The sequence below is a fragment of the Aquarana catesbeiana genome, linkage group LG13 (assembly GCF_042186555.1).
Source record: "Aquarana catesbeiana isolate 2022-GZ linkage group LG13, ASM4218655v1, whole genome shotgun sequence".
NCBI lineage: Eukaryota > Metazoa > Chordata > Amphibia > Anura > Ranidae > Aquarana > Aquarana catesbeiana.
In genome coordinates this window covers 13,637,807-13,659,070 of record NC_133336.1, presented here as the reverse complement: position 1 = coordinate 13,659,070, position 21,264 = coordinate 13,637,807, and the positions used below count along the sequence as shown (strand labels likewise).

Here is a 21,264-nt window from a genome sequence, read left to right as displayed (position 1 = left end):
CCCACTTGAATTCTTTCATCAAGAAAGAGAGATTAAGGTGGAGACAATACTCACAATCCGTCAGGCAATCCAGCCAGGCAATTGGCTCGTGTCTATAGATCTGAAGGACCCCTACTTCCATGTCCCGATAGCGGACGAGTTCCAGAAATTCCTTCGCTTTGCTGTAGATCAAGTCCATCTGCAATTCACCTGTCTCCCCTTCGGACATCGCCTTGTGTGTTTTCAAAACTCTTGTTGGCTGTCATGGCACTAATATCAGGACCAGAGGTATCCGTCTGTATCATTATCTGGACGACCTGCTGTTGCTATATCGGGACAGGGAGCAGTTGCTAGTCCACAGATCCCAGATCATCTACTCAAATTCGGCTGGCTACTGAACTTGGAAAAGAGCCACCTAGAACCTACACAGTCCCTGATATTCCTCGGGGCTCAATTCGATACACTCAAGAACACCATCTCCTTGCCCCTGGAAAAAATTCCAGTGATCCGGGACAGAGTTCGGCTTGCAATGTCCTCCTCTCATCTTCGAGTCTCAAAGTGCCTGAAAATCATCAGCACCATGGTAGCAACAACACACATGGTGAAGTGGGCGCAACTCAGCTTCAGGGACCCAGTTCCTCTGCCCTCCAAACCGGATCTCCTATTGCAAGGAGCAACATTACATCCATGTCCGGCCCATATACACCTGATGGTTTGGGCCAAGGCGAGCCATCTCCACATTGCTAAATGCCAGAAGAGCAGGCACCAACAGGATCTACCAGAGGATTTGGAAAAAAATTGCAGACTACACCTCCTCCACTGCAGGGTCTTGCAATAACCCAAAGATACAGGTTTCAGGAAGAAAGATGAAACACACAGATCAGTTCTCTATCAAGGAACTTTCTCTAAAAGTTGCCTTCCTGGCGGCCATAACACTGGCCAAGAAGGTCTCCGAAATCAGTCCTCTGGGATGCAAGGAGCCATTTCTAACCTTTTACCCTGATCGGGTAGTTTTGATTCCTATGCTGGGTTCAAACCCCAAAGTATCATCTGTTTTTCACGATAATCAGAAGATTGGTCTTCCGACATTCAGATCAACCAGAGATTCCAGTGTTCATCCCCTAGATGTCGGGAAAGCTCTGAGACAGTATCTAGAAGCTACAGTTTCGTTCCATCAGTCCAACCAGCTGTTTGTTTTTTTTTCATGGAAAGAATAAGGGACTGCGTGCCTCTTCCAGATCTATCACAGCATGGATTGTTCAGGCCATTCATTGGGCTTACAAAGCTAAGGGCTTGACGCCTCCAGAAGCGGTAGCAGCTCACTCGACTAGAAGTGTGTCTACATCATGGGCGGCTTCACAACATGTTGCTCCAGAAGTGATTTGCAAAGCGGCCTCATGGTCTTGAATTAACACGTTCATGGCGCACTAACGCGTAGAGCCGGCCCCTTTGTCTTCTGTTAATTTTAGTTTACATAACTTGTCTGTTGACGGTGACAATTATTTTTTCTTTTGTCCAGCACTTTGTCCGCCTGGGTGTGTATGGCTAGTTATTTCCCACACGTAGGCTGCCATGGAGTCTGTCAGGAAAACTGAAAATTTCCTATCAAATACTTACTGTCATTTTCCTTTCCTGATGGACTCCATGGCAGCAGGAGTTCACTCCCAGTGGCTGGAGTAGGCTTAAATATGGAACGTGGCCTCTGGCCCGGAACAAAGATTAAGGGAGAGGGGTCCTATGAGGTATGAGGAGGCGGGATTAACCCACACGTATGCTGCCATGGAGTCCATCAGAAAAGGAAAATTACGGTAAGTATTTGATAGGAAATTTTCTGGGTTTTTTTTTTTCATAATTTTTGTTTTTTTTAGCAAAAGATAAAAAACCCAGCAGTGATTAAATACCACCAAAAGAAAGCTCCTATTTGTGTGAAGAAAAAAAAAGAAGAAGAACATGTCATATGGGTACAGTGTAGCATGACCGCGCAATTGTCATTCAAAGATTGACAGCGCTGAAAATTGGTCTGGGCAGGAAGGGGGTTTAATTGGCCAGTAAGCAAGTGGTAAAGTGGTATTAACTACTTGATCTCCGGAAGATTTTACCCCGTTCATGACCAGGCAATGTTTCGCTATTCAGCACTAAGCTAATTTAACTGGTAATTGCGCAGTCATGCAACACTGTACCTAAATTAAGTTTTTTTCACACAAATAATGCTTTCTTTTGGTGGTATTTGATCATCACTGCATTTTTATTTTTTATTATTTAAACAAAAAAAAACAACATTTTGAAAAAAAAAAAAAAACACAATATTTTTGACTTTGTTATAAAATAAATAAATATAATAAAAAAAAAAAATTAAACATAATTTCTTCATAAGTTTCGGCAAAAATGTGTTCTGCTACATGTCCTTGGTAAAAAATAAATAAGTCTATATTGATTGGTTTGTGTTATGGCATCTACAAACTATGGTATATACACTGGGAATTATGCAGCTATGATACTATACTGTTAATGGCAGTGATCAGCGACTTATAGTGTGACTGTGTTTGGGGTGGCGGGCAATCTGGAGCTAACTGACGCTGGCTGGAAGGGACACTAACTGACACGGACATCACCAGTGACGCTAATACAGTGATCAATGATAATACTGTACACTGTCACTGTACCAATGACTCTGGCTGGGAAGGGGTTAAACATCTAAGGGCAATCAAAGGGTTAACTGAGTGTCTAACAATGTGTAATGTGTGCTGAGTTTACCCACAAATCTGGTTGTTTTTTCTCCCTGCTTTTCAGGAGGAAGAAACAACAAGATTGCTGCTTCTGTGCGCTTGTAAACACTAGACATGCGCAGTGCCGAAAAATTTGTTTGTTTTCGTTTCATTTGTTTTTTGTTTTCGTAAATTTGGAAAATTCAAAAATTCAAAAATCCGAACATAGGAAAGAAAATACAAAAAAAAATATGAACGAAAAAATGAAAATTCGAAATAATAACTACTAACTATTAAATTATAGGTATTGGAACTTCCTTTCAAATTTGGCCTGTTAGTGAACGTAACGAATATGAATTAATCCGAAGTTATGAATTATCTGAAATAACGAATGCCGCATCTAAACAAATGGAATTGAACGAATTAATAATAAATAATAAGAATAAAAAGAAATTTGTTGCGTTCCATTCATTTAGATGCGGCATTCGTTATTACGGATAATTTGTAACTTCAGATAAATTCGTATTCGTTGCGTTCACTAACAAGCCAAATTTGAAAGAAAATTCCAATACCTATAATTTATTAGTTTAGTAATTATTTAGTTATTATTAGTTAGTTATTATTTCCGATTTTCACATTTTGGGGTTTTTGAATTTCCTGATTTTCGTTCTTATTTTCGGATTTTCGTTCTTTTGAATTTTCGGATTTTCATTCTTATTTTCAGATTTTCGAATTTCCGAATTTCCAAAATTTAGAATTTTCGAACTTTCGAATATTGGAATTTCTGAATATTCTGAATATTCTGAATAATCCTTTAACTGGATTTTCGTTCATTCGGACATTTCCTGAATGAATGAATTTGTCCAAATTAGTTAAAAAACAAATTTGGAACGAAGCGAATTGCACATGTCTAGTAAACACAATGTGGGTTATTCACTAATACCGGGGAGAGCAAAATCTGGTGCAATTTTGCATTAAAAAAACAATCAGCTTCCAGGTTTTATTGCCAAAGCTTAATTGAACAAGCTGAAGTTAGAAGCTGATTGGCTCCCATGCACAGCTGAAACAGATTGTGAGTTCATCAATTTTAGTAGACATTCCCCAGAGCTCTGTCATGTGATTGGACCCAGCCAAAATCATTGGCTGAAACCTGCTGACAAACTCGTGCTGTGTCCAATCACAGCACAGGTCAGCAGGGGACACACCCCCAAACCCAGAACCCAGCACCTGCAGTATATTAATGGTGAGTGGGCCGGCAAATGGTTAAACCCAAACATTTATTAAACATTTATTATATTGCAACTCACCAATTGTTAGATGTTATGGCTGCATTAGTTTTCTTTTTTTTAGGCTTTTTTCCTTTATTTTTACCTGGTGATCCTGCCAGTAAGTCTGTTATTTTTCAAACTTCTTTTAACAAACCAAGCCGTCCAGCAAATGTCGCAGTTAGAGGGCCGGGACAAACCATTTACAGTACCGCCAATAGGGGGGGCTTACAATGATCAGCTTTTATTCATGTATGTAAAACTTTTATCCCCGAAAGGAACAAAAAACTGCAGCTGTAATGGCTTAGAAATTGTGTGAGCTGGAGTTCAGCTTTAATTTGTTAGTCAAGTCCATCTAAATCTACTAGTCCATCTTACACTCCCCCCCACCCCCACAATACTGACAATGATGCTGTCCAAGGGTGTCTCCATTACTCCAGAGTGGAGACAACCTCAGGCAGGAGGCCTGTTAGTGGCTGGATTACCAGGTGAAAATAAAGGGAAAAAAGCCTAAAAAAGAGAAAACTAATACAGCCACCACATCTAAGGGCTGGTAGAGCATCAATGTATTACATGTTTATTTTTGGGTATAATATCTCTCAGAAGGACAAACAAAACAAGCTAAGATATAGGTCATAGCTGGCATTTGTGGTGTCTCCTCTTAGGTGGACTTGTAGTGTTCACTTCCATGTGTTCACTGGTTGTCCCGGGGTCTTTGGAACTTCTAAATTTTTGCCTGAACCCGCCACGTAGTCTCTCTTCTCCCGCTGCAGGTTGGCAAGATGTCTCTAGTAACAAAAGACAGATAACTAATTAAATAGCATATGACAGTGTAACATTACCAAGAACTAACACCTTGTTCTGGCTTTCATTGAATCATGTTGGGATTGCATAATGGATTAAATGTTTGTCATCCTCAGGAACTCGGCTAATGTAATTAAAAAATATCAGGAGATTTAAGAATATACAATCTGTGCTAAAAATAGAAGAGTTCCTGTTTCGGGCCTTGCACATTCTCTGCCAATTATATATATATATATAAAAGGAGAAGATGCAGAGATAGTCATTGTCACTGGGATCCAAGAACTGAAGGAGCCAAGACGTGGGTCCTTCTCCTTCCAGCCTTGGCCTGCCGAAGAGACATCAGTTTTGGGGTAAGTTTTCTAATGTTTACGTAGTTGTCTTTTTTTATGTAACGCTGAACCTTTTTCCATTTACTGAGGACATCCAACCATTCACAACACTTTTGGTCCTCAAAGAAGCTGGTTAGTAAGACAGCAGCTGCCCCGACCGGGAGGGTAATGCCCCGTACACAGGATCGGATTTTCCGACAACAAAACCGTGGAAGGTTGTTGGCTCCAACTTGTCTTGCATACACGCGGTCACCCAAATGTTGGCCAACAATTACGAACTTAGTGACGTACAAGACGTAAGGCGAGCCGATAAAAAGGAAGTTACACAGTCATGTGATATCTCCTTTACGAGCGCTAGTTTTACAAGACTGAGCGCTACCGGCTCGTCCTTGATTCGGAGCATGCGTGGACTTTTGTGCGACGGACTTGTGTACACGCGATCGGAAAGTCCGACAACAAAAATTTGTTGGCGGAAAATTTGAGAACCTGCTAGCCAACATATGTTGGCGGAAATTCCGACAACAAATGTTGGATGGAGCATACACACGGCCGGACTTTCCGCCAACTAGCTCACATCCAACATTTGTTGTCGGAAAATCCAATCGTGTGTATGGGGCATTGGAGTTAACTACTTTTTCCGGGTTTTTCTTGACAGGCTTCTTTGTATCCGACCTACTGGCCCTGAGGGATTATAAAAAAGGGACTGAGGTCCAGATCCCAGGGTCTTCACAGCTGATGCTGTTGCTGGAGTCTGTCCTTTCAGTCTGCTGTGCCGTGCCAAGTCCAGAGTTCCAGCTGATTAAAGTCTGGCTTCAAGAGCCTTCCACAGTGTAGGGGGATTGCTGGGGACTTGCAGTTTAGCTCAAAGACACCAGCTACTGGATAATTCCAAGATGGACTTTGCTAAGTATGGACTCTTCCCTCTGAAGTTACACTGAGGCAGCCACAAGTCTGAGTTTGGGACTAGGGTAGTTGGGGAAAGACTGCACCTTGTTGGAAATGATTATGCCAAGCATCTTCCGTAAAGCTTTTGAAAGTTTGCCTTTGCCTGGTCTGAAGTTACTGAAGAGTTGCAATGCAAGTAATCAGCACTCATAATCTACTGCTTGGGTCAGTAAAAGCACAATGGGGTATGAAAACAGCACGTTGCTACTAAGTGTAATGACGGTTTTACCAACAGCCTGTTGTGAAGCGTGTGCCGCAGGCAGGTGGGGCAGCCTCTTGCAGCGAGGGAGTGGTTGTTGGCGCTCTCTCCATGAGTGGTCCCTCCTCAAGGTAGAGGAGATATGCTGGACAGGTGGAGAGGGCATCTGGACAAGGGGTGGGCGAGAGGGTAACCTTCCACAGGCGCAGTGTGTTAATGTGGAGGAGAGGGTGCCAGTGGGTTGCTGCAAGGTTAGTGTTAGCTAGCACAAACCACTTGTCCACATCTCCTGCCGGCTGTCCCTGAGTCTCCAGTGCAGCGATCGCTGACACTCTAGCAGGCCGTATCTCTCCCAGCTGGCTGCATGTATATAACAACAGTAGTGTCAGAGCACCGAGGGAAGTTTCCTGTAGACTCCTCCTCAGCTGCAACATGTCTTCCTACAGGATAGGAGGAGGAGCCTTAGAAGAAGGAGATCTCTCTGCGCTGAGGTTCTAGTGTCTGAAGTCTGTGCTGGGAGCAGGAATAAGAGGAGTTGTGCTAAATGAGGGAGAGGGAGATTTATGCTGGGAGGGATTAAGAGGATTTTTTAAGAGGAGAATCTGGAGGTGAGAGCATTTTTTTTTGGGGGGGGGGGGTTGGGGGCTTTGAGATATTTTTTTTAGGAAGGAGTTTGGGGGATTTATACTAGAAGGGGGATATGGGACGAGGATTTGTGCTCAGAGGGGGGATATGGGAGAAAAGGTTTGTGGTGGGAGGGGGGAGGGGGAGGGAAGAGTTTATGCAGGAAGGGGGTATTTGGAATCAGGATTTGTGCTGGAAGGAGGTATATGGGGGTGAGGATGAGGGGGGGCACATGACCTTGTCCCAGTAACGGTAGTGGAGTGCATTGACATGAGGCTCAACAGAAGATCAGTCGTCTATTCAAGTGTACACGGTGTAGGGCCATTTTTGGTTCAGAGGTCTGCCATAAGATTGAGTTATCCCTGAAAGAGACCTCCTCTCTGTCAAGGGGAATTGGTGAGCACATCATAAGTAAGGGTTCCCCCATATGCAGGAGAGTGACCTGTTCAAGGTGCCTAGCGTAACCCAGAATAACCCACTCCAGGGTAGGCCTCCTATGTGACCCACGCTTGGCACCCAAAGAGTAGGGGATCATGGAGGAAGTGTCACCCGCCCACCCTATGTGGACTCATGACCCTACCATGACTAACTACACAAGCTATTGGACATATTCAACCCATTCCCTCCTTCAACCTCAAGAATTAAGTGACTATGTCGTAAAAATTAAAAGCAAAATAGCAGATGTACCTGTTTAACTACCATCTCAACTTTCTTCTGAAACCACCAATTACGGAACTGTGGACCTTGCATGTGCCCTGGTATTTCCCAGCGATCTCATTGTCACCAAATGAGGTTCTAGTTTCTGCACTGTAGATGATGGCATAGCGGCTAGCAATATTCACTGTCTTCTCTCCGCAAGAATAGCTTCTCTGCCTTCCGCTGGAAAAATACAATGGCTTGGGGGGGGGATCCCCCATCAATACTGTCTGTGTTAATGGGGGAATCAAGCTAATTTATTTCATGCAACCAAGCCTTATTTTCCACTTGCAGACAGCAGCTGGTGACTTTACAGTTCTTCCGAGCAATTGCATAGCTTTGTTAGGGGTAGTCTGGTGTAGTTAGATTTCCTGCTGTTCAGCTTTGTGCACAACAAACACAGCCCTTTTCCTGTCTCCTGCTCATAGAATGCTTTAAGAATTTGCAGTTAGAGAAAGGAAGTCAAAAAGTGAGCAGGCAGTGGTGGATTTTTTTTGGAAATCCCAGTATTCTCCTCAAAGTGATATGGAATCACCCATGAAGAGGAAAAATGTCTACTTGCTGAATGTACATTATCATTACGATTTAATGTTTCATGCATTTGGCGGTCACCATACTTACAATATTTCTCTTTTTCCCTCTGTCTTCACCAGGGGTCGGTTTTTCTGCAGTGAACCATGATTGTCCTCTGTGTTTTCCTCATTCTTTGCTGTAATTTGGTCCAGGGTCAGTTCCCACGGGCCTGTACCACAACTGCCACACTTCGGAGCAAATCCTGTTGCCCCGTTTGGAAGGACGGCAGCCTCTGCGGCTCCAGCTCGGGCCGTGGCAGGTGCCGTGATCGGGTTGTCTTTACTTCCTTTGCATCTGGCCAAGTACGCCAGTATGATGATGACCGCTTGGACTGGCCAAAATATTACTACGACAAAACCTGTGAGTGCTTTGGAAATTACAGCGGCTACAACTGCGGTGGCTGTAAGGACGGATATTTCGGAGAAAAATGTGACCGCAAAAACACTGTTGTTCGCAAGGAAATTCGAGAACTTTCTTTGCTCGAAAGGAAAAGATTCTTCAGCTACTTAGTGTTGGCCAAAACCACAAAAAGTCAGGACTTTGTCATCCTCTACACCGGAGACCGCCATCACAAGGACACGTACCGCTTTGTTGATGCCTCCATCTATGATGTGTTTTCCTGGATCCATTACTACTCTACAAAGACAATTCTACAGAATGGGACCTTTGATGATACAACAAACTACGCCCATCAAGGGCCAGCTTTTCCCGGTTGGCATCGATTGGGCCTCCTCTTCCTGGAGAGACAAATTCAGCTCTTGACGGGGGATGAAAATTTTGCCCTTCCTTATTGGGACTGGAGAGGAGACAAAAACTGCTCAATCTGCACCAATGACTTCCTCGGAGATAATGACGTGCAAGGGTTTCTAAGTCAATACTCCCATTTTGCTTTTTGGAAGGTAAGTGGAAAAACGATAAGTTTTAGGACAATTACAATTTGTTTAAGTTTATGGGGTTTTTTTTTATTGTTTTTTAGGTGTATTTTTTTTTTTGTGGTGGGGGCGGGGGGTTATATGTGTAGTGCTCACCCCCGAAGGGGCCACTGAAATAGACTGGTTCTCTCACAGTAGTACAGAGGCTTCCATCCACAAGCACAGCTCCATGCACACCGACAATACAGGCTCAGTTTAGGGGATGTCTTTATACTATTTATTGCTGAAGAACTTGAACAGGAGAGGGGTTTAGGGTCAAAAGTTACTCCAAAACAATAATAGCAGTCAATGGAGGGGGGGGGGGGGCACACTCCACACTAATCTTCCTTAAACCAGCCTTTTCTGTAAGTAACATGGAATGACCAGCATATTTAGGACTCTATAAGAGCAGTCCCAGTCCATATAGCATCCCCTGGCACATAGTTCCTTGCACACCCAGCAAGGTTTTTACTCACAGGAGCTGTCTGCCACCTAACATCCTCGGGTAGATCCTCAGTAAGGGAGCTAAAAGATCCTTCTCTAGACCAGGAGTTCAGGACAGTGCCCTCCAGCAAACAATTCATTAGCAATGTCCTCCAGGCCCTCAGCCCGAGCTCCTGCTGAGATCCAAACTACAATTTCTTGTCTCACCAACTCTCCCCAAGGGGCAGCAGCCCCAAAAGAACTGGAACCCTCCCTAGAGAAGAAAGAACACTCTAGAAAGGTCTCCTAAACCTTTATCACCACCCCAAACACCTTTTGGATGCCTCCTTCCGGTGAATGGCTTGGGAATAATAGATATTTACCTCTCTCCTAGGGGCAGCAGCCCCAGGAGAACTGGAACCCTCCTTGGAGAGGAAAGAACACTCTAGAAAGGCCTCCCAAACCTTTATAACCTCCCCAACCACATTCTGGATGCTTCCTTCCAGTGATTGGCTGGGGAATAATAAATAATCAACTATCTCCTAGGGGCAGCAACCCCAGGAGAACTGGAACATTCTTCCCTGGAGAGAAAAGAACACTCTAGAAAGGCCTCCTAAACCGTCATTACCTCTCCAACCACCTTCTGGATGCCTCCTTCCAATGATTGGCTGGGAAATATTAAATATTCAACTCCCTTTTAGGGGCAGCAACCCCAGAAGAACTGGAACCCTCCATGGAGAGAAAAGAACACTCTAGAAAGGCCTCCCAAACCTTTATAACCTCCCCAACTACATTCTGGACGCTTCCTTCCAGTGATTGGCTGGGGAATAATAAATAATCAACTCTCTCCTAGGGGCAGCAGTCCCAGGAGAACTGGAACCCTCCCTGGAGAGAAAAGAACACTCTAGAAAGGCCTCCTAAACCTTCATCCCCTCCCTGACCACCTTCCAGACTTGGAACCCTTCCTGGACACTCTAAAAAGGCCTCCTAAACCTTCACCTTCCTGACCACCTTCCAGACTTGGAACCCTTCCTGAATTGGCCAGGGAATGATAAATATTCATACCAGTCATTTGAATCTCCTATACTCTGGATTCTTCTTCCGGAAGCAGATGGGAAGAATCAAACAGCCAGCTTGAAAATACTGACCAGACAAAACCAATAGATCACTAAATCCACTAACTTAAGTGAAGCCAAAATCTAAATTTAACCAAACAACCTAAATAGAGGAGGACACTACACATTTTTGGTGTTCTGCTTCAAAAAAAAAAAAAAAAGTGACTGTTTTTGAAATTCAAAAAAATAAGCATTCATCCCTCTCTACTAACAAGGTTATTGATGTTTCCCTCCTTTAGTCTATTTGCAGCGGTTACAATTATGATGAAGCTTACTGCCTGGGTGCTGACGACCAGAATCAGATGGAAAAACTGCATAGGAAGCCTGGCGTTAGTCCTGATTCCCCTAGCCTGCCCACTATTCAAGATGTGGAGGAAACTCTGAAATGGGAAGATTTTGACCGCCCTCCCTACAGCAGATCAGCAAGGAGAAGCTTCCGTAATGCTTTAGAAGGTGAGCAATCAGTATTGTAAATTTACTTTCTTACAGTGTGTATATAGCCAACATAATTTTTTGATGTTTTTGACAGAGTAGGAAACTTTTTGTTTTGTACCGTTGGAGAAATTTCCCCTTACTTCCTTTCTGGGAGAGGCAACAGGAAGTGAGAGGAAATCTCTCCAAAATGAGTTACATTAACTTCATAGACATTACAAGTTTATTAGGTTTATGCAGGGCTTTTTTTTTTGCTCTGAGAACAGGTGCAGGAACCTCCCCCGAGTAACCCATTGTCTCCACCCCCTACTTACTTCTGTTGTACTGTCCCTTGTCTTCATTTCACCACCAGCCCCCCAGTACCACTTCAGCTGACATGTTTCGAGGGTGTCCCCTCTTCTTCAGAGCTCTGAAGAGGGGACACCCTCGAAACATGTCAGTTGTATTTGGACTAAGCATCCCACCGTTGTCATTGGCCAGCTGATCTTGGTGGAGAACGTAATCAGTGGAATATATATATATATATATATATATATATATATATATATATATATATATCTTTTATGCTTGGCTCAATACTCGTTTGTGAGTATGAATTTTTATTCTATATACATTAAAGTGTTGCGAAGGTAATGCACTAGGCTGGTGAGCCCCCTGTTTGTTTTCCTTTTTAAAATGATACATCCCCCCAGTTGGACCCCCCCGAGCAACCATAGACCCCACAACAAAAATAGACCCCCAGCAGCCAGCATTAACAAACCCTCCAGCAACCAGCAACAATGGACCTCCCTCAACAGTAGATCCCTCCCAACAACAAAAGATCCCCCACCAACAACAAAAGACCCCCACAACAGCAATAGATCCCCCAGTAGCCAACAATAGGAATAGATGCCCCTCCAAGAGTAGATCCCCCACCAACAATAGACTACCCCAACAACACTATACCCCCCAGCAACAAATACCCCAGCAGTCAGCCCTGGGTTTATGTGACATTGCAGATGCAGATATTAATAACCATATGTTAGCACGTTTTTTATTTTCATTTTTTATTTGCCAAACTCAAAGTTAGCTAGTGGTGCTCAAGACCCAATTAGGGACAAGAGCAGGATTTGGGAGCTTGAAAGGAAATGTAACCAGATGATTGTAATATTGTATCTTTGTAGGCTTTATAAATCCTAAAGATGGGGTAACGCGTCAGATTGGCATGCATAACCTGGTCCATAACTTCCTTGGAGGGACGATGGGCGAAGTTCCAATCTCCAGTAACGATCCTATATTTGTACTGCACCATTGTTTTATTGACAAGTAAGTTTTATCTCTAAATCTGTTTCATTAGTGGTGGGCAACTTACTGGATACATGGGCCTTCAACCTACGGCCTATGACATCACCAAAGGGACATATATAATATTCAGTATTGGTAGAGCCACAGGAAATTGTCAGAGAAGGGAGACATACTACGGGTGTGATTGCAGGAGACAGTCGGAGAGTGGGAAAATGTTATATGAGACTACAAGAGATTAATGTGATTACAGTACCTTCACAACTCAATCCTCCATCTCCTAATACTGACTGAGCCTTGCAGCGATGTAGGGGTCTGACAAAGAAACCAGCATGTTGGTGGGCAGCCATAGGCCTCTGAAAATGAAGACTGATGGAGAGGTTTTCTGAGGCCTCAGTGCTGGAACAGAGGAGAGGTAGAAGAAAACGGGCCAGAAAGGTGAGTATACTCTATCTTATATTGCAGGGGAGCACCAGGTTGAAATCTTTGGAAACCTGATAGGGTTTCTTTAACCCCTTGCCACCCATATAATGCATATGTGCACCAACAAAGAGGGTGGGCTTTAATGACCACACACTGCACATATGGTGGCCAAGGTTTCGGGGCTTCCTCCCAGAACACCGAAGTCCCGCTCCCCCGCAATGGGAGCGCTCTGTGAAGGGCAATCACAGTGGCTTTTACCATGTGATCAGCTGTGTCCAATCACAGCTGATCCCTTGTAAACGGACTTGTTGGTTATCGGCAATCCTTTCCTCATGCACTGTGTCTGTGTGAGGAAAGTATTGCCAATAACCGACAAGACTGACAACACACTGCTCACACTGATAATCAGGACACTGATCATCAGTACAACTGCGCGCGGCTGGTTGGCAAGCGGTTAAAGACCACCAAAAGAAAGCTCTATTTGCGTGAAAAAAAAATGCTATTAATTTCATATGGGTACAGTGTTGCATGACCGCACAATTGTCATTCAAATTGTGAATGCGCTGAAACCTGAAAATTGGCCTGGGCAGGAAGGGGGTGAAAGTGTCCGGTATTAAAGTGGTTAAAGGGATGCAAGGCCTGGACGGAAAGGGGTTAAGTTGAAGTTTCCATGTGTTTTTTATTCAAAACGAGGGCTGTACCGAAAGTATTGCAAAAGTGAGCCTCATTTTTTTATTAACTTACATAGGTTGTTCAAATTGATGAGAGAGTTGATCAGTTGATAGAGTAACTCTTCCTCTATAGGAGCTCTTCTTCTTTACAGGTAAATTATGGATTGCAAGCAGAAGCAACATGCCGCCATTGAGAGTGCAGACCACCTGACATCTACGTAAAGCTACAGAATATTTATATGTTTTTAGATGTGGTTTGTCTTCAAGGTTGGTTTCCCTTTCTTTAACCTCCTGCTGACTGCTCAAAGTAATTATACTGCGATTAGACGGCAGATTAAGGCATGGCAATGTATATGTATGCTGCCGGCTTGCTCCCAGCCAGTGTCTGTTAGCACCAGATTGCTCGCCACCCTATCACAGTTATTCTAGAAGTCGCTGATCACCGCCATTATAGTATAGCATCTATAGCTGCGTAAATTCCAAGACATATACCAGGGGTCTCCAAACTTTCTAACCAAAGGGACAGTTTACTGTCCTTCAAGGTTTGGGGGGTGGGGCAGAATGTGGGAGTAGAAAATGCTTCGGCATCAGTGGGCATAAACAATACCTCGTCATTGGATTTAATGGGAGGAAGAAGGCCCCATTGTTGGTATGAATGGGAAGAATAGTGCCATCAATGATGTCAGTGGTAGGAATGGTGTCCCATCATTGGTGTCAGTTGGTGGAATAGTGCCCCAAGCGCCAGATAAAGACAAGCAAAGTGCCACATCCGGCCCCTGAGCCGTAGTTTGGAGACCACTGATATATACTATAGTTTGTAGACTCTATAACGTTCGTGCAAACCCATTAATATACATTTATTGAGATTTTTTTATTTTTTTTTACCAAAGACATGTTTTAGAATACATTTTGGCCTAAATGTATGAAGAAATTGAAAAATTTGATTTTTTTTTTTGGATATGTTTTTTAACAGAAAGTAGAAAATATTAGGGTTTTTTTTTTTTCAAAATGTTCAGCCGTTTTTAAATTTATATAGTAAAAAATAAAAAACCCAGTGGCGATGAAATACCGCCAAAAGAAAGCTCTATTTGTGTGAAAAGAATGATATAAATTTCATTTGGGTACAGTGTTACCTGACCGTGCAGTTACCAGTTAAAATAGCGTAGTGCTGAATAGCAAAAAATGGCCTGGTCTTGAAGGTGGTAAAACCTTCTGGGGGTCAAGTGGTTGAACGTCTTCAGCCATCTGTACACATTGCTCTTGTCAATGGTGTCATCTCCGTAAACATTCTGTAGTTTTCTGTGGATGTCAGACAGCCTGCACCTCTCCAAGAACTCAATGATGGCTTCTGCTTTATCTACATTCCATGAAAAAGAAGAAGAAAAGCTCCTATAAATGAATAGTTACTTCACCAACATCTGACATTTGAATGACCTATGTAAATTAATAAAAAGGTTATGCCCACTTTTGCATTTCTTTCGGTACAGCCCTCATTGGTTTTTGTATGGATTTTGCATATCTTCACATATTCATCAATATTTGTAGGATCTTCGAGGAATGGCTTTGCAAACACAATGCAACTTCAAACATGTACCCTGAAAATGACCAACCAGGTCAAGGTCCTAACGAGTGCTCCACTCCATATCTCCCGTGTATCAGGAACAAAGACCTCCTACGCAACTCTACGAACTTTGGATACATCTACTCGAAATACCAGGGGCTGTAATGCACCAATAAAGCAAGCCTTATGAGACTGGGATCTGTTCTTTGTGTGATTGGAGTGTGCAACCTCAGAACCACAACAAGCTCTCATATCAAATCTGTCCAATCATCTCACTTCATAAATCCCCAATGATGAATTTGCAATGTAATTTTGTAGATCATAACACACTCTAACTAAAGAATTCAAATCAGGAAAGGAAACCTACCACGATTGACATTATTTAAAATGTTACTTATTTAACGGTGATTGTGATCCAATTGCTTCAACAACAGCTGAGTCGCTAGCCTCAAAGAAGCATGGAGGTCAGACGTTCAGTTTTTCTTGCTACATAATTGTTTTAACGATTTTTAGATGCTCTGCAGAACTAAAGGTTCATTTTATTTTTGAGAACCAGGGCCCCTGCTTTGGTGATCTCTTATGAATAAGAAATGGGACCCTAGGCTGCTCAACTCTTGAAGGTACAAAACAGGGTACTGGTTCTTCAGCCTGGAAGCTTTTGTGTGTGTGAGTAGTTCCTGAGCATAGAATCATACACATTAAAGATGGGATTTTTTTGTATTCACCGTAAAATCCGCTTCTCTTAGCTCACTGAAGGGCACAGTATAGATCTTGATCTTTGACCATCTCTGACCATTGGCACCTTCAGCAGTAGGACGCTAGGTAAAAAAAAACAAGAGCACAACTTGAGGCAAACTCATCCATTTGCGAAAGGCAATTCTAAATACCAGGGGATGTAATCCTCCATTGAAGCAAGTCTTATGGGACTGGGGTCAGCTCTTTATGTGGGCAAACCCTTCAAATGACCATGTGACCTCAAGACAACAACAAGCTTTCAAAACAAATCTGTCTATTCATCTCATGTAAAAATTTTCATTGTAATTTTGGACACAGTAGAGAACTTGATCTCTGATTGGGATGCCCCAAAACAGTGCATATTGAGGGTGGGAAAACCGAAAAAAAAAAGAAATCCCTGCACAAAGGAAACAGATTCCCAGGTCATTACTCCTTGACACTAGGCTAAGAGCTGAGATTCTTTTTGCAGATGTGGGAGTTTTTTCACTATCAGCCCCTAGGCTGTGCTCTTGTTTTTTTGCCTAGTGTCCTTCTTCAAAAGGTGGCACCAAAATCCAATGGTGATCGATCATGATCTTTGCTGTGTCCTTCAATGACTGCAAGAGAAAATTTGATTCCAGACTTTATTGAGAATAAGAATAGAGCCAATGCATTTTGGGGAATTAATACTCCCCACTTCTTCTGATGATTCTTTACTCAACGCGGACCTCAACGCATATACACCAAAGCATTCTTATTTTAGGTCATTGTCACAATAGTTTTTTCTCTTATTACATCGCTTTGACTAATCATTTGACCCTATCACTTAGCACATGTTAGTGGAATCCATGTTTCACTTTTAATTCATGTATGGTCAAACTGACCATATATTTTATACACCTGTAGAACGTCAATCAAAATCTGCTCATTGTTTCTATTGTAAATTACTGTATTATTAAAGGATATTGTCCTCACTGCTTTGTAACCTTTTCTTGAATCTTCCAAATAAAACTTTTGTAAACGAAAAAAAAGGTTTATTTTAATAATATCAAATAAAAATGTATTTGGTAAAACATTTGTACAGTATTCATTCCACCTATCAACTATCATATCCTTTTTCTATACACAGAAAAATACAATAATGAATAGTTATAATTATAAATTCAGGATTTTCATCATAAATTAATAATTAGTGTAGCATTCTCTAGTGTGTTCTACTACTGTGAGAGTAGACAAACTTTATCCTGACTCATGATTAATCTCGTGAGTGTGTAATTGGGTCAGGGAAATTCGAGAAATGTATTTAATGGAAAGGAAAAGGTTCTTCAGCTACTTGGCGCTGGTCAAAACTTTGATGTCTTGTTCATCACAAAGATACATACAGCTTTGTTGATGCTTCATCTATGATATCTTTCCCTGGAACCTGTCAAGTCTGCCAGGAGATTCCAACCATCACTCCGGTTTTCCTGTCTTTTTATCCCAGTATCAGGTGGAGGGATGGTTGAGATCCTGCAGCCTGTATAAAGGGACCGCAATAGATGGTGCAAACAGCCTAACAAGGAACCACCAGCAAAAAACTCATGGCTAGTAGAGGCCGAAGACAGGAACCCGGTGAGTGAAAGGACAATCCAAGACAGCGGACCAAGGCAGAAGTACACAGGGGTCAACCAGAAGGCAGTGTCGGAAACAGGCAAGGTCGGCAACGAGATCAGCGTAAATCCAAGGGGTAATCCAAGAATCAGAGTCAGGAACAAGCAAAGTCAGCAACCAGAATCAAATAGCATCCACCAAACTAGCACGAACAGGAACCTATACTAGGGCAAGGATAGGAAGGGAAAGTGAAGATTTATAGGGTCACTGATCAGATGACTACCAACAGCTGGTCCCAGGGTGGAGCCAACATCCAAACTCATGGAGAGAACATAACAAGGATTCTACCAACAAGCAAGCTCCCTGGTGGTTCAGGCAATAGAAAACCATCTGCGAACACCAGGCCCCAGGATCAAATCCCAGACACGGTGTGACAGTACCCCCCACACAAAGATGCTCCAAACCTATTTGGGTTTGGATGGGTGCCTATCGTGGAAAGACTTCACCAGCTGTGGGGCATGAACATCACAAGCAGGCACCCAAGTCCTCTCTGCAATGGAGTAGCCCTTCCAGTCCACTAGATATTGTAATTGCATACCCCTACATCAGGAATCCAGAATTTTGCTAACTTCATACTCTCCACAGAGACTGGAGAAGGACGTCTAGAGGGTAGAGAGAACCTATTCTTAACAAAGGGTTTAAGCAAGGATACATGAAATGTATTGGGGATACGAAGTTGAGGGGGCTAGCGAAGTTTATAAGCCACTGGATTGACTTGCTGAAGGATGCGAAAAGGTCCAATAAATCTAGGACCCAATTTGGGAGAGGGCTGCCGCAGCTTAATATTCTTGGTGGATAACCATACCAGCTGATTAAGATGAAAGCGGGGAGCAAGTTTACTCAGAAGGTCCGCAAACCCCTTGTATCAGTGTACAGACTGAAGCAGAACCTTTCTTATGTTCCTCCAGTGCTTCGTTAATCTAGACACCATGTTGGCTGCTGCAGGTACCTCTACCAGAGAAGACTGGAAGGGAAGAACCCTGGGTTGATACCCAAAGGCAGCTTGGAAAGGGGAACATCTTAGGGAAGAGTGCCATTGCGAATTGTGCACCAATTCAGCTAGAGGTAACATCCCGCACCAGTTGTTATGTTCAGCATTGATATAAGCCCATAGGAAGATCTCCAACTCTTGATTGACCCTTTCGATTTGGCCATTAGATTGGGGGTGATATCCCGAAGACAGAGAATTCTTGATTCCCAGATGTTTGCAAACGGCCCTCCAAAACAAAGAAATTAATTGAGGGCCTCTGTCACTAACAATATCGACAGGTATGTCGTGTAAACGGATGACATTTTCAAGGAAGGATAGGGCCATGCTGGGGGTAGAAGGTAATGCGGGCACAGGAATGAAGTGGGCTAACTTAGCAAATTGGTCAACTACAACCCAAATTACGGTATTCCCACTGGAGGAGGGCAAGTCCACGATAAAGTCCATGCTAATATGAGTCCAGGGAGCACGAGGAACAGGTAATGGTTGTAGTAGACCTTGAGGAACAGAATAATGCATTTTGATGGCCGCACAAACCGAACAGGCACTAACAAAGGCTATAACATCCTTTTTTAGAGTAGGCCACCAAACCAGGGACTTCAAGAGTAGGAATGTTTGATTGATACCAGGGTTTCCGGATACCTTCTGGCCATAGGCCCATTGTAACACTTCTCTCCGTAATTCAAGAGGAACAAACAGGGTATTGGGCGGAACTGAGAGATTAGAAAGTGCCTGAGACTGCGCAGCCAAGTTCCTTTGTAGAACAGTGTCCAGTTGTGCAATAATTCGTTCAGGGGGAACAATATTATCAAGAGGTATTTGCAGATTCTCACAAGGGAATTGCCGAGACAGGGCATTGGCCTTGGTGTTCTTGGTGCCAGGAATGTACGTTACTACAAATTTGAACCGGGGGCAAAAAAGTGCCCAGCGAGTTTGTCTGGAATTCAGTCTTTGAGCTTTCTCCAGGTAGATCGGGTTCTTATGGTCAGTCTGAACCACAACCTTCTAAAAGGTGTCTCCATTCGGAGAATGCTAGCTTAATAGCCAAAAGCTCTCTATTCCCTATGTCATAGTTTTGTTCTGCGACTGAGAATTTCTTGGAGAAGAAGGCGACCGGGTGAAGCTTGTTGGAAGTAGGTTCTCATTGAGATAACACAGCTCCAGCGCCTACTTTGGAGGCATCAACCTCCAAGAAAAATTGAGCAGATGGCTGAAGAAGGCAGAGTACAGAAGCAGAGCAGAAAGCAGACTTTAGATGACTGAACGCCTCCAGAGCTTCCAGAGGCCACACAGAACAGTTGGTCCCTTTCTTAGTGAGAGCAGTGATGGGAACCAGAATCTTGGAAAAATTCTTGATAATAATTACAGAACCCAATGAAACGCTGAATTTCCTTTAAAGTGTTAGGTCTGGGCCATAGTAAGATGGCATCGAGCTTCCTGGAATCCAGCTGGAATTCTTCAGACGAAATTATGTAACCCAGGAAGGGTATTTCAGGTAGTTCAAAGGAGCACTTGGAAAGTTTGGCATACAACCCGTGATCCCTTAAACGTTGAAGAACAGTGCGTACATGGCAACGATGATGCCGTATATCCTTAGAGTGAATGAGTATATCATCCAAGTATATGACAACAAAAGTGTCGAGAAGGTCTCTGAAAATTACGTTTACGAACTCCTGGAATACAGCGGGGGCATTGCAAAGGCCAAATGGCATCACGCGACACTCATAATGCCCTCTACGAGTATTGAAAGCGGTCTTCCATACGTCTCCTGCTTTGATTCAAACAGATCAGTAATTAAAGGGAGAGGGTATCAATTTTTTACAGTAATTCGATTACAGTAATTCGTCCTCCATCTTTCTTCTCCACAAAAAAGAAACTATCTCCCACGGGAGAGGTGGAAGGGCGAATGAAACTCTTCCTTAGACTGTCTTCGATGTACTCTTCCATTACCTTAGTTTCCATGAGGCTGAGCGAATAGGTTCTCCCCTTGGGTAAGGGAGCTCTAGGTAGCAAATCTTTAGCGCAGTCGTAAGGGCGGTGGGGAGGGAGAACCTCCGCTTCCTTTTCAGAAAACACATCAGAAAAATCTGCATAGGCCTCAGGCAATTCAAGGGCAGAAGTCAGCATATGAACGGACACATCATCAAGTACTACCTTTTGGAGACAGTTGACATGGCAGGATGTGCTCCAGGCAGAAATTTGACCAGAGGACCAGTCAATAGACGAATTGTGTTTACGTAACCAAGGGAAACTGAGAATTACTGGATACTTAGGAAACAGAATGATATCAAACGATAACACTTCAAAATGCAGAGCACCCAACAGGACTGAAAGAGGCTTGGATTCGAGAGTGATAAGTCCATCACCAAGAGGGTCTCCACCAAGAGTAATCACACAGAGCGGTGGATCTTTAGGAACAGTCAGAATCTGAAGACTATTAACGAGCGCTGCATCGAGAAATATCCCACCAGCACCACAATCAATAAAGGCAACTGTGGAACAGCACTTATCATCCCAAGACAAGGATATAGGGACTACTAATCTCTCTTGAGGAGGATTCAAAACAGCATGGCCTAATAGGGCTCCTCCATCACCCATTAAGCCCGGAAGTTTTCCGGCCACACCGGACAAGAACGCAGGAGGTGACCCGGCTTACCACAATATAGACAGAGGCCTAGAGTCCTTCGTTTGGTACATTAATTGTCAGACAAATGCACAGCCCCTACATCCATGGGTTCTCTCTCAAACCCGACAGTAGAAGGGACAGAAGGGGCTAGTAATTGCTGAGGGGAAGATTTAGCATCAAATCTATGAGGAAAAAATTGTCTCTGGCGCCCTCTCTCTGACTGGTGTTCAGAGAAGCGAGTGTCCACCTGGATACACAAATTGATGAAATCCTCCACGGCCACTGGGACCTCACAGTAGGTTAATTCGTCCTTAATGCATTCCGCTAGACCTCTGCGGAAGGCAGCCTTA

At 43.3% G+C, this 21,264-nt stretch overlaps 1 protein-coding gene across 1 annotated transcript; it reads left to right on the top strand.

Annotated features, from left to right (window-relative positions):
* The first annotated feature begins 5,016 nt into the window (after positions 1 to 5,016).
* LOC141117794 (tyrosinase-like) lies at positions 5,017 to 16,694 on the top strand. The gene is made up of 5 exons (XM_073610825.1): positions 5,017 to 5,103; positions 8,200 to 9,018; positions 10,808 to 11,021; positions 12,164 to 12,305; positions 14,921 to 16,694. The coding sequence occupies exons 2-5, from the start codon at positions 8,224 to 8,226 to the stop codon at positions 15,099 to 15,101; spliced, it is 1,332 nt and encodes a 443-aa protein (XP_073466926.1). The 5' UTR covers positions 5,017 to 5,103; positions 8,200 to 8,223; the 3' UTR covers positions 15,102 to 16,694.
* Positions 16,695 to 21,264: the final 4,570 nt, after the last annotated feature.

Excerpts from the sequence above, each read along its gene's own strand:
- LOC141117794 (XM_073610825.1), top strand. The coding sequence starts at position 8,224 with ATGATTGTCCTCTGTGTTTTCCTCATTCTTTGCTGTAATTTGGTCCAG. Across the intron at positions 9,019-10,807 it reads CCCATTTTGCTTTTTGGAAG|TCTATTTGCAGCGGTTACAA; the intron begins GTAAGTGGAAAA and ends TCCCTCCTTTAG. Across the intron at positions 12,306-14,920 it reads CACCATTGTTTTATTGACAA|GATCTTCGAGGAATGGCTTT; the intron begins GTAAGTTTTATC and ends CAATATTTGTAG.